Source organism: Liolophura sinensis, chromosome 6 (genome assembly GCF_032854445.1).
Source record: "Liolophura sinensis isolate JHLJ2023 chromosome 6, CUHK_Ljap_v2, whole genome shotgun sequence".
NCBI lineage: Eukaryota > Metazoa > Mollusca > Polyplacophora > Chitonida > Chitonidae > Liolophura > Liolophura sinensis.
Window position 1 is genome coordinate 80488372 of NC_088300.1, and position 25914 is coordinate 80514285.

General features: G+C 39.9%; 1 protein-coding gene across 6 annotated transcripts in view; it reads left to right on the forward strand.

The window, feature by feature from the left end:
- Window positions 1-25914, forward strand: part of LOC135468969 (liprin-beta-1-like) — a 105446-nt gene that overhangs the window by 45564 nt on the left and 33968 nt on the right. For 2 of the 6 annotated variants that reach the window (XM_064747466.1, XM_064747470.1), the window contains one exon: window positions 2013-2105. The exons of 3 other annotated variants lie outside the window; for them this stretch is intronic. In XM_064747466.1, coding sequence (XP_064603536.1) covers window positions 2013-2105 — 93 coding nt within the window. Of the gene's footprint in view, window positions 1-2012; window positions 2106-14332; window positions 14435-25914 lie in introns of those variants that run through there. One more of the 6 variants, XM_064747471.1, reaches the window with a different exon arrangement.

Sequence of the window (25914 nt, forward strand, 5' to 3'; positions counted from 1 at the left end):
ATGGATATTTACCTGTGGGATGATCAACTGCTCAGGATTTTATCAGTCTTGCAGTCTATAGGACCTTAAGCATTGTAAAGGAGCAACTAGCACACCTGAAGGTGGTTAGTAATCGACAATTTTCCAATGCTTCCTTCAGAGGTGACTGGGATCCTGCCATAACTCTGCCCGCGCCAGTACAAATATATCAAAGCCAAGTGATAGTCATCCAGGGCTAGTAGGAAATGCAGAATGGAGGTCATGTGTTTGTCAAGTAATCTGTACCTGATAGTGTAAGAGTTGGTCATGAGAGATCTGCTAGACACAGTTATCAGTACTGATGATGTGTTTGTTATCCTTATCCAGATGAGTGAGAATTGTGTACATATAGCAGCATATGAGAGTTATCTTCTCCATGCTTCCATTGTCTAGTTTTTGATGTTTTGGGGAAATTACTTGAGTAACGTAGCTGTTTGACGTGAACTGTGTAGCTTGTGAAATGTGGCTGATTCAGAACTGGCTCAATGTTACCAATTCAGGACTGCTGTATTATGTGATCTGTGTCATTTCCATGGGGATGGTTGATTTAGAGATGCTGTTTTACATGATAGAGGTCAATGCCATGGAATGTTGTAGGTAAAGACCTGCTGTATTACATGATCTGTGTCATTTCCATGATATACATGATAGAGGTCAATGCCATGGAATGTTGTAGGTAAAGATCTGCGGTATTACATGATCTGTGTCATTTCAATGGAGATTTTAGATTTAGAGATGCTGTTTTACATGATAGAGGTCAATGCCATGGAATGTTGTAGGTAAAGATCTGCGGTATTACATGATCTGTGTCATTTCCATGGAGATGGTGGATTTAGAGATGCTGTTTTACATGATAGAGGTCAATGTCATGGAATGTTGTAGGTAAAGACCTGCTGTATTACGTGATCTGTGTCATTTCCATGGAGATTTTAGATTTAGAGATGACGTTTTACATGATAGAGGTCAATGCCATGGAATGTTGTAGGTAAAGATCTGCGGTATTACATGATCTGTGTCATTTCCATGGAGATTTTAGATTTAGAGATGACGTTTTACATGATAGAGGTCAATGCCATGGAATGTTGTAGGTAAAGATCTGCTGTATTACATGATCTGTGTCATTTCCATGGAGATGGTGGATTTAGAGATGCTGTTTTACATGATAGAGGTCAATGCCATGGAATGTTGTAGATAAAGATCTGCTGTATTACGTGATCTGTGTCATTTCCATGGAGATGGTTGATTTAGAGATGCTGTTTTACATGATAGAGGTCAATGCCATGGAATGTTGTTGGTAAAGATCTGCGGTATTACATGATCTGTGTCATTTCAATGGAGATTTTAGATGACGTTTTACATGATAGAGGTCAATGCCATGGAATGTTGTAGGTAAAGACCTGCTGTATTACATGATCTGTGTCATTTCCATGGAGATTTTAGATTTAGAGATGACGTTTTACATGATAGAGGTCAATGTTATGGAATGTTGTAGGTAAAGATCTGCTGTATTACATGATCTGTGTCATTTCTATGGAGATGGTGGATTTAGAGATGCTGTTTTACATGATAGAGGTCAATGCCATGGAATGTTGTAGGTAAAGACCTGCTGGATTACATGATCTTTGTCATAGATAAGTTCTGTAGATTGAGTGTTCCACATTCAGATCTGCTGTATGACATGATCAGTGTCATTGCCTTGCTCTCCTTTTTTTTTTCTTAAAAATGTTCCAGTACAAAAACATCATAAGTTTTCTTTGTTTTTTAAGAAACAAAATTATTTTGGTTATTGAGCGTTGTGCTATAAGGTGCAAAAAATGTTGAGTTCTATAAGGAAACATGGCAAGAAAAGGTACTGCATGATCTATGCCAATGCCATGGAATCGTGTGTATTTAAAACTTGTTTGTAACATGATCTATGTCATGTATATTGTAGATTGAACGTTTGAGAACAGCTGTATCACATGTACATGACGTTTCACTCTGTCTCTCTCTAGCCATGGGACTATTATGGGCCGGATACCACTCAGGAACCAGACTCTCTCTTTTCTGTCCCTCCTTGTCATCCCGACCTGCAGCCCGGGTCTCAGGTAATTATCTCCCCTGTCATGGTTTGCTGTGATGATGTTGTACACGCACGGCTTGGAGCCCATGTCCTACCTCAGCTTGCATGACATGTACCCATTCCATACTTTGTGATCACTACGTCTGTGTAGACAACAAGACTGTGTATAGTACTTGAACATTACCCAGAATCTGTACTATCAATGCCTTATCTGTGTCAGTATTGGCAGTAATGTAGTATGTGAAGCATAATGTCTTTGATGGGTACTGTTTTGAATGAATAAATATTCTTCATCCGAATTGCATGGTCTTGGTACAAGTTTTTATACACTTCATTGCTGCTGGGAATTGTGAATTCATTTGTCACGTGTAAATTTGATTACACAACTTTCATCAAACACGATATTCATATTCTAACTAGTTTGGGATGCGAGCTCATCAGTGTTTGTTATCAAGTTAAGTTTGTTTCACTGATTGTGTTTTGTTGCATGCTCCGTGTCTGTATTGCTCAGAGGTTTGGAATGGTTTAATGAAGCTTATGTGGGTTGGAGTCTCATGGAGTTTTCTCTTAGATCCCAGTACAGTGTCAGCCAGGTGTCTTCTTGTTAACAGGAGTGCATACATTTAGAAGGAAACTCTGGCCTTGGTTTTCTCTGGTAAGTGGATGAGCTGACAATGGTGAAGCATCTTGTGGAAAAGAGCAGGCCCTGGTTAGATGAGCATTGACCGTCAGCATAGGGCTGAGTCAGTGTTTGACATTAGTCACAGTGAGGGTTAATGAGGCAGTTCTGCCTGCACCTGGTAACTTTACTCCACAGCTTTCCCCATATCCCTTGTTATGAGGAGCTTTTGATACAGCACTAACAGGTGAACACTCTCCTCGACATGGCTATTATTCACATTAACTTCAGGTGAATTTCCTCCTCTGGCAAAACATGATCTATAAATGGGGATAATTGGCCTATTAATGGTAACCTGACATGGTTTCTTTAAGTTTAGATAAAGAGAAGGCCTATTACAGCTTGTAGTTACATTAAATGGAATACCCATACCCACAAATATAATTCTGTACATTGCAAGGAAATGCTTGTACATTGCCTGGGCAGAATAAAGGAGTTGGGATAGACTTCAAGGTAGACAACCTAGCAGTGCTGGCTATACCCAGGTGTTATGTCCAGGTAGTAAATCCAGGTATTATATTAACAACTTTGATCTTTTACTTGAGACTGAGTGGTTTACCTGAAATACCCTGGGATGTTTGGCTCCCAGTAGTTTACCAAACCTTTGAACTTTGAGCAGGACTGGTTTGACTAACACAGCAAATAGCTGACCCTGCACAAAGCCACCTCCCCCACTCTCCTCCACTTTGAAGATATCCCCTGTAATTTATGCAGCATCCATTGTACCTTTGTAAGTAAGCATTATCAATGCATGTTCTCACCTCTTGAAATTTTACCCATAATAAATCTGTACAAATCGCATTCATTATGTACTTTGAAAGAGTCAACATCTGCCATGTACATCCTCAAAGAGCTAGGATTATTATATTCACCAGGGCAGGGGGGGGGGGTGCATGGAGAGGCCTGAATTCTTACTGCAAACTGGTGTCGTTGTCGTCATCGTCATATGAATGAGCAAATCTTAAAGAGTGACGTAAAGCGTCAAGAATATGCTATACATTTATAGGAACTGGTAGAACGTATTTTATCCATCTAAAACCAATTCAGAAGGAAGTTCAGGGAATTTTCCATTTTATTTTTGACACAGGATAGAGTAAAATCAGTGATGACGTTTTGGGTGTTACTTGTCGACCACTTGGCAGCTGGCAGCTGAGCCAGGGTTGTGAAGCACCAATAGAATTTCCTCCCTTACCTATATCTCCTGCTGTGACAAGCATCATTGCATGATCATAATGCTGGCAAAAGCAATTCACTATAATTATAATGAACCCCTGCAGCCAGTCATAGAAATTACTTCTGTTGTTTGTGTTATAACATCCTACAGTTATCTTCAGAGGGTTTTTTTTTTTGTTTTGTTCTTTTTATGCTTTCCAGTAAATCATTTACCGTTTGTGATTGTGTATAAGCATGCAAGGTAGAAATTCTGTTAGCACTGTTTAATGGCCTTGCTGTAGTGGTTAATGGGCATGCTCAGTTAATGAGTACTTGATGGGTTTTTTCGTAAACCAGAAATACTTGCTGAACTGTGTTTGTCGGTGTACATTGTGTGAAGACAGCGGAAGTCTGTTCATGATTCACAGTGATGTATATCTAACACGCACGGTCTGCTGAAGAAAGAGATGTTATCTTCCATTAATTAATTACATCTGATGGGAAAAGTTCTGATTCACTGAGATTAGAGGCGATTGATGTTTGTTCAATGTGTAAGATGTAAACACTACAACTTTCATTAATTTCCAGATTGCTGTTTAATGATAAGCTTGGTTTCGTGAGTGCAGGACTTCAGGTTGGCACTAAAACTGCCTTTGATAGAAGCATGTTAAAGAACTTTCATGAAGACCCTTGATTTTGTGTGTGTGAGAAATGAGACTCACTTAAGTTTCATGTAAAGTAATTATACATCATTTGATGGACAGAAAGTTTCACCATGCAGCCTAGCAGTTACTGCAGAGATCACCCTTAGGTTTAGCAAAGCGCTGGGTTTGTTTGTTGTGTGTTCATGGTGATTATGTGACAGGCAAGCTGGACTCCCTTGTCCGACAGAATTATCTGACTCCTTACCTTCCTGTAGTGTCATATGACTACTTAGGTCTACATCATAATGGTGTGGACTTACCTGAGTATGTAAAATGTCTACCTCAAAGTAGACCATTTCCATGGTGTAAGTGAACAACTTTTGTGATAGTCATGGTAATCTCGATGTGGAAAATGGAAATGCCAAATACTGTACAAAGTTCCTTTCTGAACAGAAAGAAATAGATACTGAATTAATACTAATTGATGAATACGGAAGTTTGTAGTATGGTGGCTTTTGACATCTGGGAACATAGCTGGATGTTACTGTGAACATAACAGTGTTACTGGTACAAAGTCAGCTACACTATACACACCCCCTCCTCAGAGTCCTGGCACATTACCTGTAATATTCAAAGGTTTCCTAACACCTGTTGTGCAGGATAAAGGTAGCTTAGATATAACAAGGCATTAAGTCAGCAGAAGACCTTTGTGTAGGCTGTGGTATAATTGTTACTAGTTGACTTACTTCTTGGCCACAGTTGAGTTAGGCCTATATCTGGGTTTTAGCACCATACATGAGGAAGTCACACAGGGGAGGAGTCAAGTATGCCACCCTTTTTGTCCTACCCACATTACCGTAAATACTCCTGTAAACAAAATGTACTGTAAATGCCAGGGAAAGAGAAATGGTTTGGTTATCCAATAGACCTGAAATGGTTAAAGACAATTATGTAAGACCTACTTCCAAAAGCACAGCCACTTTGGTGGCCTAGTGGTTAGAGAGTCTGCATCAAAGTCGTACTAAAGACTTCAAAAATGGTACTCAACCTGCCGATGATTGTGGGTTTCCCCTGGGCTCTGCCCAGCCTTTCTCCCACCAAAATGCCAGCTACTCATATTTCATACGAGTGAAATGTTCTTGAGTACGGTGTAAAACACCAATCAAATAAATAAATAAATAGAAATGGCACTTGTTGCTAGCTCACTTGAGTCTCAGCACTGAGAAGTTAGAGCAAGGAAACTAAGTACAGCTTGAGACCCCAAGCAAACGCACATTCTAGTCCATCTAGATGGATTCAGTATGCTGTTTTAAAATTCTGACGTACATTGTAACATTAAGTCCATTGCCACCCCTCAAACCAATTGCCACACATCTGTGCACTCCAACTTGATGGGATCGATTTTAAATGAAGTTCGCACTCACAGCACCCGAATTTATCTGCACTAAAATACATGTTCTTTTTTATGCCTTTTTGGTTTGAATTACGAGGATTGAGGTTGTTCTTGCACATGGCAATGGAAATGTAATAGTTTTCTCGAGGACTTCAATACCAAAACTCAGTTGCATTTTTAACCCAGAAGTAGGTCAGGCTACACTTCAAAATGGCTGTCTACGGCGAGGCACTTGCTACGGCCAAAGCTCTTGCAATCGGTGTGACCACAAGGCAGTGAGTGAATTAGTTCCTTTGGTGTGGATAGTAAATTAAGAGGGTGGTGTTAGAGATTCCTCTGGAAAATTACATATAAATGCACAAAGGAAGTGATTTGAACTGTTGTAAGTTGGAAGGAGATGAGAGATGAAATCTGCACCCTGTTTTTTGAGAGGCGTTGCTGGACGCGATGTTATGATGAATGTTAGAATTTTAAATTAGCACACTCAGTACATCTAGATGGACTAATATACATACATACATCCTTTTATGCATCCAGAAGTGCTTCTGAGGTGCTCATCTGATGGTTTTCATCTAGATCATGTTAACATGTTGAGAAAAACCTAATGTCTGCACTATTTTAGGTAGTTGTCTGTGAAGTAAGTTGATTGTAATCAGGGTCATAGGAAAGTCACTCTTTGCTGGTCATTCAGACATCATGGGAAGGGGAACAACTCTACTGGCAGTAAGGGAAAAAAAGAGAGCACTCCAGGGAAATAACTCAAGTAAGCATAAATTGTAATCACATCTGTTTTCTGTCCTAATTTCATTAACCTAGTTGGCAGGTTGTCAATTAACATATAACCATTAGTCATGTAAAAAAAAACAAAAAACATTTTGTGACTGTAAAATCTGTAGCATCATAATAATTTTTGACAGAATATGAAAAGTACACTATTTCGTTAAAGGGGAATTGTTTTAAAAATTTGAAAAACACCTTACCAGTTGAGTAGGCATGCTTATATATAAACCTGGCGGTTTTTGAGGAAGTTGAATGTGTTATAAATAAACCTACCCATGCTGTATTATGTGGGTTAGTGGGTGCTGGTTTGTATAGTACAGGGTACAGATAAGTAAACTATACACCCCAGTGTAACCTGATCCCTGGTACAGAGAGGGCCAGGGAGGTGTGGTCAGCAGATGCTGTCAGCTGCTAGCCGGAGCTCTCTGCTGACCACTAAGCGAGGTTCCAGGTGAGGAAAACTGAGAGCAAGAGGCTGCTGCTTCAACATCAGGAGCCCTAACTGATTAGGTCCATCCAGCTTAGCTAGGTAGTGTTCTTACTTTAGCCAGTCCTTCTCTGTCCAGTGAGTAGGCTAGGTACTGTTCTCACTTTAGCCAGTCCTTCTCTGTTCAGTGAATAAGCTAGGAAGTGTTCTCACTGTAGCCAGTCCTTCTCTATCCATTGTCCAGCTTAGCTAGGTAGTGTTCTCACTTTAGCCAGTCCTTCTCTGTCCAGTGAGTAAGCTAGGTAGTGTTCTCATTTTAGCCACATCTTCTCTGACTAGTGAGTTTGCATGTGCTAATCCAGCTCTGGCTTGTTCGGATATAACTTGTTCGGATGTGGTGCAGCGGTTCAGCCTGGGCACTTTGGCTTTCTCCACTTATAAACCTCATCTACTGAAGGGGAAACAGTATAGTGTTAAATTAACACCTATCAAATACATAAAGGGAAGGCTTAGCTAGCTGATATCTACCTCACCCTCATCAAACTTACAAACTTGTACATGTGTCTCTACTTGGATTTGAAAACAGTGTTAGACAATCCTTCATGATAACATTGAGTTACACATCCAAATCTGACCTGAAATATTATGATCACTTTATGACACTGTTATCAGATTACCAATATGTTAATAAGAATGTCCTAACCTACCGCATAAATTTGGTTAGAAGAACTATCGACACACATATATGCACTTAAGCTCTTAGAAAACTTACAATTGACTGTAACAACCAACCATCGGAACTCAAAGGTGTTAATACTAAGTGAAAAGGGACGATAGTAGGTCTTTACCTTTACACAAATGGGTTTTTTTTTGTTGTTGTTGTTTTTTTTTTGTTTCATTTTTTGGGGCTTTAATTTTTTAAACATTGCATCTTTTATGGCCACCTATTTACTGTGACATGGTAATATATGTGTATGTGTATTTTACAGACACATAGGGTCTGACACCATACTGCTCGTCAAATACATGACATACTTGCTTTGGGGGGATCCATTGGATGTGAAAGTATTTCAGCTTGTGAGGAATTTGGCTTCTGCATAGGACAATGGCTGTAAACCTATCAGGTTACCTGTGGTGGTAATATGAGAGGTGAGATGCTCCCCATACCCAGGTGTCCTACCCTGTGAGTTACCCTGTGAAATCTTCCCCTAATCTGAGTTTCAGATGGTAAGACTGCAGCCCGTTACTATAGCCTGGGGTAGTGCTATTAAAGTTAGAGGATGTCATGATTACCTGTGGTGGTATTATGAGAGGTGAGATGCTCCCCATAACCAGGTGTCCTACCCTGTGAGTTACCTTGTGAAATCTTCCCCTAATCTGCGTTACAGATGGTAAGACTGCAGCCCGTTACTATAGCCTGGGGTAGTGCTATTAAAGTTAGAGGATGTCATGATTACCTGTGGTGGGTATGAGAGGTGAGATGCTCCCCATACCCAGGTATCCCACCCAGTGAGTTACCTTGTGAAATCTTCCCCTAATCTGCGTTACAGATGGTAAGACTGCAGCCCGTTACTATAGCCTGGGGTAGTGCTATTAAAGTTAGAGGATGTCATGATTACCTGTGGTGGGTATGAGAGGTGAGATGCTCCCCATACCCAGGTATCCCACCCAGTGAGTTACCTTGTGAAATCTTCCCATAATCTATCTTAGGCAATCATGAAAACTTTGTTGTTGTGGATAACATGACCAACGTGCTTAAAGGAAGCTGATTCAAACTTTTTTTTTTTCGAAGAATTTTTTTTTTTTTTGATCAGGGTTTTTTGGTCCTTAGATCCCTAGATTAAATAAATAAGACGAGTCTCTGTACTCCTCCGACTTACCAAAATTAGGTGTAGCATTACATGTCTGCTCTCCTATGAAAATCTTTTTTTCACGCATCTTGTTTTCATCAGAACATACATGTCCTACCAATGTAGGCTCTAATGATCTACCAATAGTATTCATTGTGTGGAAATTTGGGTGAGGAGGTGTCAACTGTAGCCCAAGTAGTGTATTCATATGTAAACAGCTGAGGTGTATTGATATGCAAATTGCAACAGCTCTGGGTGTAGCCTTTAAAGTTCCTACATAGTTTGTGGGACCAGCCATTCGCAGCACAGACCCGATTCTGTGATGCTATATGCAGGTGCTATTGTTGCTATTTTTTTTTTCTGTGGAGTAATCTCTAGTTTCTTCACCAACACACAGGGACGAGTTCTGTATAACTAACTGGTCTCTAGTGTAACCAGGTTGTGGAGCTGATCCTGAGGGCAAGGGAGGTAATCAAGTGCCAGCTGTCTACTGTAGGGACTGACACTGTCTGACCTGAGGGGTTAAGAATCCTGCTTAATTCACTTCACCCTTAACCAGACTTCCAATGGATGACTGGCATGTGAGGTAAACCCCAGTGTTACCTCTATCCCATGTATTATGAGAGCAAGCTCACCACAGTATGTGGGGAATCTTTTATATAGGGAGATTTCTACTTAAAACATTGGACACGTTGATGTGTCTAAAACGATTTGAATAGTTAAAATGAAAAAGTAACAGGAAGTAAGTATTTGAATATACTTTTAATCCATAAATGCATCATCTATCTGTAGGATCATCCGTCTTCCAGGTGCACATGATGAAGAGTGTTAAGTATGTGTGACTGGAAGTAGAGAGTGTACATCAGTATTTGGGGATAAGCCAGCTGGAGACCTGCTATCAGTTGTTATGATAGATGATACCTATGTATTGATGTAGCCCCTCCAACCAGCACTTGAGGCCAGGGCCAGATTTGCTCAGAATAACTCTGTTTACTAAACTCTCCCCCTAGGAACCCAACCCTTCAGGTTTATTGATGTTTTCAGGGGAGTTTTAATATCTCCATGGAAAGGCTTAGACTTGCCCCATGAACACAGCTTCATTAAGACAGCTCTATGGGATTACTGGTCCATCATAAAACCCCTTTTGTGTAGAAATCCTTAATGGACATGATGACAACTTGATGTTTGCTGCTACGTATCTACATAAGTTACCTCCAGCTTTTAGGGTTTGGCTTATGTGGGTGAATTAAGCCACTGTGAGGAGAGCAGGACGGAGAGTCTGTGCTCATGCTGTTTTTCATTAAGATTAGCTGGAATTGTGTCATTCCAATCACTGTTGAACGATGTAAAAAAAATATAAGTGCAAGTCAAATTGTTTGATAAAAGGTTAAAAGGAATTTAACTGTTCAAAACAAATGGAAAGTGTTTCATTAGGATTTTTAAGCAGGGTGGATTGCTGTAAACTCTCAGTGAGTAGGTTTGAAGAAAAGTGTAATTATGTGGCATGCAGCTAATATCTGTCCTCAGAGGTAGACTGTGCAACCATTTGTGTTTCATCTTCACCATGCACATATCAGTCTGCTCTCTCTAAGTTCTAAGAAAACAAACTGTACTGCCACCTTTTTGATTGACATGTAGTACTAGAGGTGTATCAGCAGTAGGGATAAATTCCCTTATCCAGAGTATAGCACGGTGTTGGCCGTGCTTGTACAAGTGCAATCAGTAAACCCTTCACTGGGCTCACGGCAAACACCAGTTGCATCTAGTGTGCTCAGCAACAGATCATTTACATTGCAGGTTTAGCATCCTGGGTTAATCCTGGAAGATTCTGGCTATCACCTTCCCTTCTCCTTGATTTATACCTGTGTTAAAAGGTGGTAGTGATAGCTCCTGAGTGCTACCGGTACTGGTAGTAGATAGGCAAAGAGCCTGCAGTGTAGTGACAGCCCTACCTATGTATGATAACCAGAGGCTGTCTGATACAACAGGCTGGTGTCCAGCATACATGTATGCCCTCCTACAGCACCCACTGCATTCAGTACTCTGCCTACACCCCAGTCCTGCACTGGCATCAGTTACGCTACATTTAGTACCTCTTGTTGATAAAAGTCTTCCCAGTTAATCTCAACAGGTTGTGTTTTTTTTTCCCTATTTTTCTTGTCTGACCCTTCACAGCCTATCTGGATATTTTCAGCAAGAAAAGCATTGGTGAAGATTTTCCACTGTTATCCCAACAAAATCCTGCATTTTAGTTTGAAATATACACGTCTTATGAGGTTCAGTAAAACATTCAATCTTCTTTAAAATACAAATGAAATGCTCACTTAATTATACCCAATTAAAGATTAGCTTATGCTCAGCTGGTTTCCTCTTCGGACCTATGTGGGAAGATCTAGCAACGAACTGATCGCCGTGGGTTTCAAGCAGGCTTTGCTCGGTTTCTTTCCAACATATTGCTGACCAGGGTCGTGAAATATTCTTGAATATAGTGTAAAACATCGATTAAATAAATAAATAAATAAGTATACCCCAAGATATAATGACCTGATTTACCCCTGTTACTAAATTTGTCATTGTTTCAAAGTGATATTTGGTAGATAAAAGAGTGAAAATCTGTAGAAGTTACCCTTGAATATGTTTCTAACATCTGAAGAAGCAGACATTCTGTCTGTCCATGTGTGTTCATTGTGAAGAACACTGTGGTTTTTATGTTACACACCACAATGCTGTGTTTTTTGTGTTGCTTAGCACAAGGGTGTGGTTTTTGTGTTCCACAGCACAAGGGTGTGGTTTTTGTTGTTACACAGCACAAGGGTATGGTTTTTGTGTTACACAGCACAAGGCTGTATTTTTGTGTTACACAGCACAAGGCTGTTTTTTGTGTTACACAGCACAGCGCTGTGGTTTTTGTGTTACACAGCACAACACTGTGGTTTTTGTGTTACACAGAACAATGCTGTGTTTTTGTGTTACACAGCACAACTTTTTGGTTATTGTGCTATACAGCACAACACTGTGATTTTAGTGTTACACAGCACAACACTGGTTTTTGTGTTACACAGCACAACTTTGTGGTTATTGTGCTATACAGCACAACTCTGTGGTTTTTGTGTTACACAGCACAACACTGTGGTTTATGTGTTACACAGCACAACACTGTGATTTTAGTGTTACACAGCACAACACTGGTTTTTGTGTTACACAGCACAACACTGGTTTTTGTGTTACACGGCACAACGCTGTGGTTTTTTGTGTTACACAGCACAACACTGTGGATTTTTGTGTTGCACAGCACAACGCTGTGGTTTTTGCGTTACACAGCACAACGCTGTGGTTTTTGTCTTCGTGTGCATATGTATGAGTTCATGCTGTGTGGCCTGCTAATCTGAAGTGCTTCACCAGGCTCATAATGGCTTAGATAGGATTTTGTCTTTGAAAAGAAGCAAACACTTTGTTTGTTTACCTGATTTTCTCATTTATGCCAATTGTCAGGTAGGCATTCAGTGCCAAGAAAAACTCTGGAATTAAGCTTATGTTTACGGTTTTGGCAGGTAGTTGTGCAAGCATTGGTTGTAGATTCAGTTAAGGTTTAGTCATTCCCTTCTGTATTCTGACAGGAAAATACAGACTAACCAGAAGGTCGTGTGTTATTTATGTCTGCTTGGGTTACTAAGGTATATAATGGACAAAGTCTGATTTATTAATGTGCTATATAGGATTGTGATAAATGGGCAGAATGTCAGTGGCTCTTAATATAAACTTTTTCCCCACAATGATTTTCAAATTTTTTCCAAAACTTAATTCTTCTGAGAAAACACTTTAACTGAATAAATTCATACAATGATTAAAGACGTGTGTTCCCAATACTTTACAAGTCCCGTTGACCAGTGTGACATGTTTGCATTTGATGATGGGTGTTTTTGGGAGCCATGCTCATGCTAATTTAGTTCAAGGCCCATTGATGTCTGAAACAAAGGAGGAGGTACTCTGTGTTTCTTTCCTGTTTCATTTTGATGAATCTTCAATGTGTTCTTATGTTTTCTGGTAATTACAATTACTTTTTTATTACTTTTCTGAGAAATAAACTGCAGAAAAAGTTTTAAGATAAAATGTACCTTGTAACGGAATAGGTTGACTGTGATGATAACGGTTGTTATCAAGTCACAAGTAATTCATGGTGGAATGCACATGTTGTGTAAGATGAGCACTCTGTGTGGATGTTGTGTTCGGGCATGTAGTTATGCATGCACACTATCATCTGTGTTCATCTCGTGTCACAGACCTTGGAGAATCTAGAGGAATTAAACTGTAGGCAAGGAAACTGTTTTGATTACACTCTGTGACAGGAGTGAAGCTACTCTGACTGCACCTCAAGGGTCAGTGGCTGCCCTTGTGGGTATTGGGCAGAAAGGGCAGTTAAGGGGAAACATGTGGCTGGAGTGATCCTAGATTACACCAACATCTGTGCACCTTTCAAAGGGCACAGCTAAATGATCTAGAGAGGTGAACAACATGCACCATGTAAAAGCAGGAAAGAAAAAAAAATTGTGGCTAGCTCCTTTGAAGGTTTTCCTGTGTTTTTTTCTGTGATATCAGTGAGATGTGGGTAAGTGAGGAGGCAGGCCTTGCTGAGACTCTGACACATCTGCCTGGCTACAGGGGATGAGGAGTCTTCCCCTCCCCCCATGCCCCACACCCCCATCTATCTACCTACTTACTGCTGGGCCCTGACAGCCAACTATCTCCGGATCCAGCTTGTCATAGGCTAGGGGGCTGTTCCATTCACCAGTCAAGCAGGACATTAAGATAGTCCTGCAGATACAGGAGTGCTGCTGATAGCCAGCATGCACCCTGTCCTTTAGAAGAGAAGAAAAGAGGGCTCTGGACAGCCAAGACATGTTAACTACTAAGAGATGGTGAAATATTGGGCAGGCTCAAAGCCGACAATTGTCAGTTACTAAGGCAACGAGATTAAGCATTGCTCCAGTGATTGCACTTCTCAGGCCAAAGACCGTGTGTTAGAAGTGGACACTACAGCTTCTGTGTTTCAAGGAAAAAAGTGCTAGGGCTCAGCATTAAGCATTGCCAACACATGTGCACTACCTTTTTGGGTCTTGTTAAAACGATGAACAGCTGGATTCACCACAAATAGAGTTGTCATCGTGAGGAGCTTTTGCAATAATCCAGAATCACTACCCAGATGGCCTGTTGGCAAGACTCTGCTGAAGACTGAGTGGGTCACTTCAGGATATTGGATGCTGGAGATTTGTGCTTACCTCTCGGGGATTTCTACTGACCTTCTGTAAGAGGTCTTATATTACCTGTCAGGTGTGACAGGTATCATGTCTAATTACACCTCCACCTTCCGCAGGCGGCGACCTGCCAGTGATTACATTATGTTGTGGGAGAACAAGCTAGAGGAAATGATGGTAAGAGATCTGTACAAACATCAGCTGGCCATATGTACTTTGTAAAGAGGTGCCGCAGTACTAAGCCACACTAGTATATTATAAACCCAGTACAAATCTTTTAGCACTCCATATTTTCTTCTTTAGTTCATTATGATCTTTACCCATTTTATTCTGTTGATTATATATAGAAAGTTGTTTCATTTGTTTTGTAGCTTTTTTATGCCCATTGCCCAAATATCTGCATTTCCTGATAAAGTTGGAGCTTAGTTACCTTGTGTGAGTGTTATAGTGTGGATAGAGTCAGTACCGGTGTCCTGGGGTCACATTACTTACCCACAGGAAATGAAATACCCCCACCCCATCCCACTTCCAAGCCCTGACGGGATGAAGCACAAAGCGGATGTTATTTCATGTAGAAATGTTTTATATAATCTTCCATATGGCCTGTTGACTCTGTGTGTGATGCACCTGTGGTGAAGCTGTAGACCTTACTATAGCCCTGCAGTGTCAAGAGGCATTGTGAGGGGAAGTTTTTCTATACTCAGGGAAAGCCAAAATGATTCAAACAGAGGTTTAAATATCATTGGTGTGGAAAGTGTATAACCTGCTATACTTTCAGTTGCAATTTGTCTCATTGCTTGCAACTTTTAAAAGGAGCTACTAGAATATGGTTACGGCTTATTGTGCAGACAATGCAGATATGCATCTTCCTACCAGACAAGAAGAGCTGTAAAGTATTCAGGCCAGCATGTTTTCATTTATGTTGAATGCTGTATTGACTGCTGCCTTGTATCTTTTTAATGAGCTACCATAGATAAATTAGATTAGACCCAGCAGAGAGTGAACCAGGTTGTTGCCATTCACTTTTTGTTTTATGGGTACACTAGGCAAAGATGCTTAGCTTGTTAATGAATTTGTTGCTGTTGTTTTGGGTTTGTTTTTGGCCACAAGTCTTACCACAAGTGCTACAATCTCTGTACTTTGTATATGCTGTATGAACCTCCCCCACTGAAGCTTCTCACCAGCTGTGTGATTTATGAAGGGCCTCCCACATATTACAGTCCGTTACCAGAGCAATGAGCCATCAACAAGGCTACTCAGTCTTACAGTCTGTCTGTCTGTCTGTCTGTCTGTCTGTCTGCACAGCCATGGACATGCATTATACCTTGACAATGAACCCCAGGTCTTGCCTCACACCGTCCTTTTTCCAGTGCTGTTTGGTATGTGGTTCCATACATATTTCTCAAGGTGTATAATCAGAAGTAAATGGTGCTGGCCAGAAAGCATGGTGAATTGATGGTCATTGCATAGTAATGCTTGGACAACTTAAAAGAGATAGTGTATTCTGAAGAGTAGGCCTTTGTTAATTTATATGCCAAAAACTTTGGTTTATCATACTTTGTTTTTTACTATTCAAGAGTTTTCTTTTTACTCTTAGTGAATGTTATTATGGTCATAACCTTAATTACCATCAAACTCCAAAACCAAACTGATTTTCACTGTGTATCAATAAAATGGTGAAAATGCCTCTCCTGTGAAGAGCTGTGAACAATGAACAATTTGCAGTTTTGCAGACCTTGACCCAATTCAATAGTTACCCCTTACCAAAAATAACTTCTTAATTTTTAGTCCCTACCAAGGTGGAATAGAGAAATGCCCTAGGCATCAGTCATTCATTCATGAAAAAGTTTGCTGTACCTCTTTTTAATTACTTTTCATCATACTGAAGTGAAACTTGGTACATTGTTTTTCCAAGAATTCAACAAAATTATGGTAATTGTTGTTGAGGTGGTACTTTGCCATCATGCTGACACCTCATACAAATAGGGGACATCATATTATCATACAGATACATCAAGTATCGCAGCTTGTTTCAGATAAAAACAACAAACTTTGAATACAATTTATTTTCCGTCTTAGTTGATGCCCCTGGAAAAGCAAAGTTGTCATTCTATTTTATATATTGTTGCCTCCTTTGCAGACATGAGCAGAAGTGATCCCTTGATATGCCATGGTGTCTACATGCACATCGTCTTCTTACCTAAACCTAGTACCCTAAAATCTGACACATGCATATTTATGTCACGGTTGACTTTTCTCTCAGGAAGTTAATAATGATTTGTTCCCTAGTTGGTCAGTGTGCTCTTGGTGAATACATTTTGAAAGACCTCCCATGTGCCACAGTCAGCGAGAGTACAAGGATTGATTGTCATTGACAGCTGAGGGCTACTTGATTTCACTATCTTAATCCAGGTTTTTTTTATAAGCTGTTATGAACCTCACTGAGATGATCATGAGCCATATACTGTATTGAATGTAACCTTTTAGGTATGTTCATTATATTCCATTGTGACATAAGTTTTCTATCTGCATGGTAAGCGACTTATGGGGATGTACAGTGTAAGGTTACAGGTAAGGGGCTCTGGCCTCTCTCCTGAAGGTAACAAACCCTTGAGCCTATAGGCTGTAGCTAAGGGAACAGTGTTGACAGCATGTTGATATAATGAGGATCTGTTTTCTCCCATCCCCTTACACTGCCTTCATCCCTGTGGGGATAATAGTGTTAGATGGTCCCCTATCATCAGGCTGGGATATCTCTTTTCCAGCCCATTTTATGGAGCTAAAGGCAAATTATGTGCAGATTGTGGTCTCATCCTTCCGGGTTTTCTCATACTTGTCTTCTCCTTCATTTAAGGTTGTTTCTGTGTAAGAGCTTTAATAATGGCCGTGATTTTACTGTTAGTTGTATTTAACCCTTGAGGGCTGGTCATCAATCAAAACTTTGCATGATGTATCGTTTTGAATCTCTGCCTTTTGGGTTCAACATGAAGAAGAGTTGTAGTGACTGCAGAATTTTATTATTTCTCTAGTCATGTTGTTAAAATGTGGAGTTTGTAAACAGATGAATGATATTTCACATACATATTTCAGATATTATATTAGTTATCATAGGTTAATTTATCATATCATGGTTAACCTTTCATTTATGTCTCATTTCATCATTTCCACACCACATAATGTAAAGATTCCTTTCTTTCATTTTGTTGAGGTATTTTACCTCCAAATTAACTGTATAATATGTTCGAATTATTTCTTTTCAAAAAAAAAAAAAACTTCACACCTGGAGGGAGTTGGAGGGGGAATTATGAAAGTATTTATAGAAAGCAAGTAATTTTGAAAAGTGTAAAAACCATTAGTAATTAACAGGAAGTGTTTAACATTTCTGAGTAGAGGAATTTGTGTGATATTGGTCATTAACTATTCATGTCATTAAAAGGGATGTCCACAATTGTCTGTGCCTAAGTCTTTGCTGCTTGGTTAACCTTATTGAACATCTGGGAAGTGTGCCTGTAATTTGTAACGGTGTCCCGGTGAGAAGACCTGGCAATTCTGTGTCCTGATTGAGTATAGCACAGCCTGGAGCTGAGGACTACTGTTCACTTGGTTGTTTTCCCATTCAGCTTGGTAATGGTGCTGTAATCTAACTGATGATGAGTCTCCTGATATCCCCCTGTCTTGGTGGAGGTGTGCTCATTAGGAGAAGCCCTTATCACAATTAGTGGGTGGAAAAGTAGCTTATTATAGGTAAGCAGTGCTGGACACAAGGACATGCCTGGTGACTAACTACAGGCTCACTCCTTTGCCAGCACTCATTGGTCCCCTAGACATCTGTAACATGGACCTAACTGTCCATCACATAATAGGCCCATCTAAGAATATAGGAGCCGTTTAATGCAATTTTCTACCTTTTACATACATATACACATAAATGTACATGTACATTTCCACGCAGATCTCTGTATTGTGTTGATTGAAGTCATCCAAAAGGGAAATGGTGCCTGTATGTGAGTCAGACTTGACAATTGGCTCTTCTTTAAGGTTTTTCACAATAATACCATATATCAGTGTACACAGTTCAATATAAAGAAAATGTTATTACAAATATGGTTTTATTGATTGATTTATTTAATTGATTAATTAATGCCGCACTCAGTCATTTTTGATTTATACAACAGCAGTGTTTTTATTGACATCAGATGTATATTTCACAAGTATATGATATTACATACATATATTTACAGTGTTTATATGTCTGTGTTCTCACCAGATTTATAAACGTTACCACTAACCTTTTAGTTTTTCCTCATTAATGGATTTTCATCTGAGGATAACATCTGGATTATTTTTTTCTCTTTGCTCAAGGGATATTTTACTTACTGCAGACTGCTTGGCTGAGATAGATGGAGTGAAAAGCCAGTCAGGGTAGGATTACAGTCAGTCAGTCCAGTTGTAGATCTCACCTGGTTACATAGGGAGCAAAACAGGTATAGCTCTGCTGCTGAACTCTCTGCATCTCATCTAGGATTTGCTAAGTGACTATCACGAACCAAGCAAGGTACATTTATCTTATGAGGGGCCAAAGCACCAGCCAGATTTGCTTTGAGACTTTTTCCCTGTACCCCTGTACTTCACTGAGGATCTGATAATTGCAAAAATTCCAAGTCATGGAGAGCTGGTAATGTGAGAGTGGCTTAGCATGAGCATCAGACATGAAATCATCTCCAACCTGTGAAGGCTGTGTGTAGTTCTCTGTCAGGAATGTGAAGGTCCAAGGTTTACAGCTCTAGGGTTGGCAGGGAAGATTATGACCAAAGCCTGACCCCTGTAGAGCTGTGGATTTGCCCCCATACTGTATGGTCGGCAGACATTCCAGCATACTGTCACTAGGTCACGTGGTTCCATCAGAAAAATTTTCTCTCACTTCAGGAACTCCTGGACATTAAGACATCAATAGGGATCTGTGTAGCATTGGCTGTAATTTGTTTTTTGTGCTTCCTTCTCAAGTTCACAAGGCTTTTTTTGTGTGCTCGTGAGCAAAATGGAAATAATAGCCACTGATAGAAAGGCATGAAACAAGAAGGAAGTGAAATTCACTATACTGAGCTTAATTTATTAATTAACTGTTAATTTCAGGTTACAAATAAAATATTTCCAGCTGATAATAGTATGCATGGTATCTTCTTCAGAACTCCGCTGTGGTAAAATGGATCCCTGTGACCTGTTGGCCACTCACAGTTTGGGATTAATTTAGTGACAGCAGACATCAAGCTGGGCTGTCTATTGTGTTAAGATTGGAATCAGCTGGAATCGCTGCCAGAAAGACTCTTGGACTAGTGTATGTAGTGGCACAGCCTGACTAAATCACTGACCCTAACACACAGCCTCCTGTCTTTATTTACTAGGCTCTGACCTTCATATTCTTCATATTTCCTGTATTTTTACATGTATCTTTGTTTTCCTGAAATATTCCGTATTTAGTTTTCATATGTTAAAAAGTACCTCTTCTTGTTTCTGCTAAACATTTTTTTGACAGCTGTAGAGGGAAGACTTAACTGGAAAGAGAGCACAATTAGCCCAGCCAATCTGAATTCTATGCCCACAAAGAACATAATACATAGTGTATTGTTTACTAAGGATTTACCTGTTTAGCACATTAATAATATAGCCTGGTTAAAAATGCTGCATACTCTACCAACGACCCTGCACGCCACAATTCTCAGCTACACTTATACAAGTTATGTTCTCAGTGACTGACCTGAGCATGCTCTACACATATCTTACTGATGACATGGGTCATTAGTTAAATTAGGCTACCTATAAATTCATGTCGGCTTTCTGGTGTCCCTTTGAATTCAAGCATATGTTGAACTTCAGTATGATAGAGAAATAATTCCTTGCTTTGAATGAAGAAATTGAGGACAAACCTTTCGACCTCAAAGTTTTCAGCCACCATCCCATGTCTGCACGAAGATGGTACTATTTTTATGAAACATAGGCCTAATAATCTTAGAACTTGAGACTGTGCTCTTTGAAGATGTACTTGCTTCACTTGATGTGTATATAACAACACTGACATGCTCTAAAAATGTATCTATACCTGTATGTTTGTCTTCATAATGCTTATTGGATTAAACAAGAAAAGCAGTGAACTGTAATTACATTTGTCTCAAGGTACATACAAGAGAAAGTAACATAATTTAATAAGTTGACTGTGGGTAATAATTTCCATGGCAATGATAGCCTGTGATGTTCAGTTGTCTCCCTTTACATGCAGAGATTCCATCTCTGTACAGATAGTCGGCCATAATGTAACAAACTGGGGCTTATATACACCGACATGTGGTGGCAGTGAAGAACCTTCTTGATTTTTGTACATGTTTCTCTTTATAATTTTTCGCTACTTTTTAGTAGCCTACATTACTAAACAGGAAAATTATTTTTTTATTTTTATTTAATTAATTTGTTTTTATAGTCATTGGTTTGTTCTCATTTCAAAATAAAGAAATGAATAAGCCATATACAGAGCAGAGCAGTTACACAGAGAGAAAAACATTTGTGTGATATTAAAATGTGATGTGGATAGAAGCTTGAAGGCACCGTATGTATTTGATCCTTTATTTCCAGTGAAGTTGGTACCAAGATTCATTATGTTGCCCCAGTATGAAGGAATTTTTTTATTATTCATCATTAATTTTCATTTATATTTATTTTCTATAAAGTGAGTGTGATACTTTTTGTGATGCTCATAGTTACTCCACTATGCCCTGAGCTAAATAACTAAGTAGCAGTACACGAAGGGACTAGTGTTATGATGGCTCATTTGTCTTGTGTTTTTTATAGGAAAATGAGATGACTTTCTTCTTGCCAAGTTGATACATGGTTTTAAAGTGACTGCTGAGCTTCTCTAACAAGGAAGAGAAGAGTGTAGGAGATAAACCCTCCTTATTCTGCTGGTTTGTAAATAGAGCCCTCTCTAGTGTTGAAGGTAGAAAAGCTGGTAGTAGTGTGTGCCAGTGTAGATGCAAGGCTGTGATGGTTTACTGTCAGGACTGTACAACTGTTAGTGGACAAAGTATTTTACTGATCGGATGAGTCTTGACGGAGGCTGATGATTGATCTGAAACTTCACTAGTGAGTAAAATTTGTTGTGTGTTAACTAAGAGATGTGTGAAGAGGCAAAGGGACTTGTCACGATACTTGTGTACAGGACACTCCATGAGACATTTCTCCAGTGTTGATTTAGGCCCTGTCCTTTGAACTCCTCTATTCAGCTAACGGTAAACTAGGTCACACAAAGCCCCAAATCCCAAATGGCCAGATTTCTACAGATGATTGTTTATAGCTGCAGGCTCTCACTGGACTCAGCTAGCCCAATTTTGTTCTCCTAAACAGTGTAGCAGTTGTAGCTGAAGACTTAGATGGAGGCAGTTTTCTATTAATAGACCGACATGTGTCTGACTGCATACAGAGACAGGGATGCTTTCTGCCACAGTTCTGAGTTAAGACAGGACTGGTATGATGTGCTTAGCTGCTGCCATGCTAGCCTCAGTCAGGGTGTAAGAGGCCAATGCTGCTGCATTGTGTCAAACCTCTCTGATGTGCAGACAGGGGAACAGGAAAACAATATAGGCCTCACCTTAACCTAGCTCCCTGATAAGTGAACACATTACTGGGCAGCTAGCAGACCGCTGGCTGCCCCCCTCATGGCTCTGTTGTTATTGTTACCCCCCCCCCCCCCCCCCCAACCTTAGTCTGCCCCCATCTGGTTTGAGTTTGAGGTCTGTTTGTCTCTAGACAAAGGCAAGCCTTGTATCAGGTAGATGTGAATGTACCAATATGTAACTGCTCACTGTCTGCTAAATGCCTGGTCCAGGGGAAAACCTTATACAGGTAGAATATTTATCTGATTGTTTTTAATAGCTTAGTAAACATGCAGGTGGACTTCAGTACCCCTCCCCACCCCAATTAAATAACCCGGAAAATTTTCAACTTAAATTCATTGTACATACATTATACACACATTTTCTTCAGAGCCATTTTCATGTGAACTAATGTTATGCCCATAGGCATCATATACTTTCCTGAAGATGAGGTATAGATAAAGGTGTGTTGAAGAATGAAGAGCTTTTAGCTGACCTATTCTTTGTCTGTATCAGATATTAACTGAATAACCACATGCACAGCTTTGGTGGGATGGATAGTCTCTTCTTGTAGCTTTGGACAAGTTGTTTGATACAGTTATAATAAGTGTAGAAAGGCTTCATTTGTGGTCACTGGAAACCAGTAGATTCTGTATTAGATAGTATCATATGTTACCAAACCAAGTGTTTCAGGGTGAAAATACCTGTATGTAATTCTACCTCAGTAATTCAATCCTGTAAGCTGTTGTGTTATTTTCTGAGGAACTGGTTTATATTGTTTCCGCTCCTTAAGCTGCATGAGTTAAAGGTGTTAGCTCTTTCAGGGAGTGTTCTGTGTTGTTTGTGAGCCTGTTATGTGAATGTAGACTGTATCCAAGTTGAATTGTCCAGCATACAAGAGCAGTGACGCATTTCTCTTTGCTATCAGATATTGTACACAACCCTGTGACTTTGTGACAACATGACATACCATACGGCTGTCATATTTGACAAATCAGCCAGGTGGATAGTACAGTGTCAGTCAGTTAAGCTACATATAGATACATTCTTTCAGTTACAAGCTACGTGTTTGCGTGTGCAGTCTGTTACAATATACATCAAGGTATATTCTGTCAGTTGGAAGCTACATGTAGGTGCATTTTGTCAGTTGGAAGCTATGTGTAGGGTGCATTTTGTCAGTTGGAAGCTACATGTAGGTGCATTCAGTCAGTTAAAGCTACATGTAGGTGCATTCAGTCAGTTACAAGCTACATGTACAGTGGAATGGGCATTTAATCAGTTCCAAAGCTTGGACATCTGGCCGTGGGAAGAAGAAGTATGTTTAGGTTTACTGTATGTGGTCATGACAGCACTTTGAGGTGGCAGGAAAACCTCTTTTATTTCTTATTTACTAGACATTACTCATATTTATTCCAGGTGGAAAATCTCAGAGTTGGAATGTTGTTCATACCTACTCTTATATAGATATCTGTTCAGTGTTTGACTGTTTGGTGAAAAGCATTAAATTCATTTCCCTAATGTTAAAGCATACACATACCTGGTACGAAATATAGAAAATACACAGTACAGAATGTGGAGTATTCTGGGTGTATTTCTCTCATGGTGGCTTAGTGATTGTGTAGGATGGGTAGATATATTGTCATGCTGCCTGACTAATTGACCATATATTCAGCTGATCTTCATCTCTACATTACAACTCTACCATGCAACAACTTATAGGGCTCGCTGTCAAGGCCATTGAGGCTTCAGGCATCATGCTGACACATTAACTACACAATTACTGTCTGCGTTACCATTGTGTCCCTGTGTTCTAGGTGTCTGCTTTACCGTAGAGTCCCTTTATTTCTAGCTGCCTGCATTACCATAGTGTCCCTGTATTCTAGCTGTCTGCTTTACCGTAGTGTCCCTGTATTCTAGCTATCTGCATTACCGTAGTGTCCCTGTATTCTAGCTGTCTGCATTACCGTAGTGTCCCTGTATTCTAGCTGTCTGCATTACCATAGTGTCCCTGTATTCTAGCTGTCTGCATTACCGTAGTGTCCCTGTATTCTAGCTGTCTGCATTACCATAGTGTCCCTGTATTCTAGCTGTCTGCATTACCGTAGTGTCCCTGTATTCTAGCTATCTGCATTACCATAGTGTCCCTGTATTCTAGCTGTCTGCTTTACCATAGTGTCCCTGTATTCTAGCTGTCTGCATTACCGTAGTGTCCCTGTATTCTAGCTGTCTGCATTACCGTAGTGTCCCTGTATTCTAGCTGTCTGCATTACCGTAGTGTCCCTGTATTCTAGCTGTCTGCTTTACCGTAGTGTCCCTGTGTTCTAGCTATCTGCTTTACCATAGTGTCCCTGTATTCTAGCTGTCTGCATTACCGTAGTGTCCCTGTATTCTAGCTGTCTGCTTTACCGTAGTGTCCCTGTATTCTAGCTATCTGCATTACAGTAGTGTCCCTGTATTCTAGCTGTCTGCATTACCGTAGTGTCGCTGTATTCTAGCTATCTGCATTACCATAGTGTCCCTGTATTCTAGCTCTCTGCATTACTGTAATGTCCCTGTATTCTAGCTATCTGCATTACCATAGTGTCCCTGTATTCTAGCTCTCTGCATTACTGTAATGTCCCTGTATTCTAGCTATCTGCATTACCATAGTGTCCCTGTATTCTAGCTCTCTGCATTACTGTAATGTCCCTGTATTCTAGCTATCTGCATTACCATAGTGTCCCTGTATTCTAGCTCTCTGCATTACTGTAATGTCCCTGTATTCTAGCTATCTGCATTACCATAGTGTCCCTGTATTCTAGCTCTCTGCATTACTGTAATGTCCCTGTATTATAACCCAAATTGCAAATGTAATTAATATAAATCAGCTAGTGTTGATGAAATAAGCACAGGAAATTATCAGAGTAATTGTACTGCATACATGTATGGATATGTGATAGTGATTGTTGTGTATTTGTTACACACTTGTTATTTATTTGCCTCCAGGTGATAGTGTGTATTATCTGTTATACACTTGTTATGTATTACCTCCAGGAGATGGTGTGTATTATTTGTTACACACTTGTTATGTATTACCTCCAGGTGATAGTATGTATTATCTGTTACACACTTGTTATGTATTACCTCCAGGTGATAGTGTGTATTATTTGTTACACACTTGTTATGTATTACCTCCAGGAGATAGTGTGTATTATTTGTTACACACTTTTTATGTATTTGCCCCTAGGTGATAGTGTGTATTATCTGTTATACACTTGTTATTTATTACCTCCAGGAGATAGTGTGTATTATTTGTTATACACTTGTTATGTATTACCTCCAGGTGATAGTGTGTATTATCTGTTACACACTTGTTATGTATTTGCCTCTAGGTAATAGTGTGTATTATCTGTTACACACTTGTTATGTATTACCTCCAGGTGATAGTGTGACTGATTGTCTGAGTAAATACTGATGAAAAGGAGAGTGAGGGTGGGTTTGAGGGATTTAGACAAGATCAGCAGGGATCAAAGGTGCTGTCTGGAGGTCATTGAGTACACAAGTGTGGGGGGACGGATCCAGCTGGGAATATTTGTAATGGGGGTGTCTGTCTTATGGAGACAGGTGAATGGCCTGCTCATCATGACAGGTGAACTGCTAGCTGAGTGAGCTGTTACTGGCTAATTGATTCTGATTACCTGTCACAATGGGGACAGCTTGGGCATCTGATCAGCCTAGTGTTGATAAGGCAGAATGCTGACAGGAATATAACTGGCACTTATGTGTGTGTGCACCACATACTTGTGACTTTCCGTGTACTGAATCATGATTGTTGAATTTTCAGATTAGCGAATTGAATTAGAGAAGTAGCCAGCTTTACTTACAGGCAACACTTTTATATCAGTTTAGGTTTATAAGTTAGAATTGCTTGAACAGTGTGAGTGCAGTTCTTCATCCAGGACAAATCATACACTAACTAGGGTGAGAATTAACACTTGAGAGGATCAGATGACGTGCTTGTAGCACCTGTTAGCATTG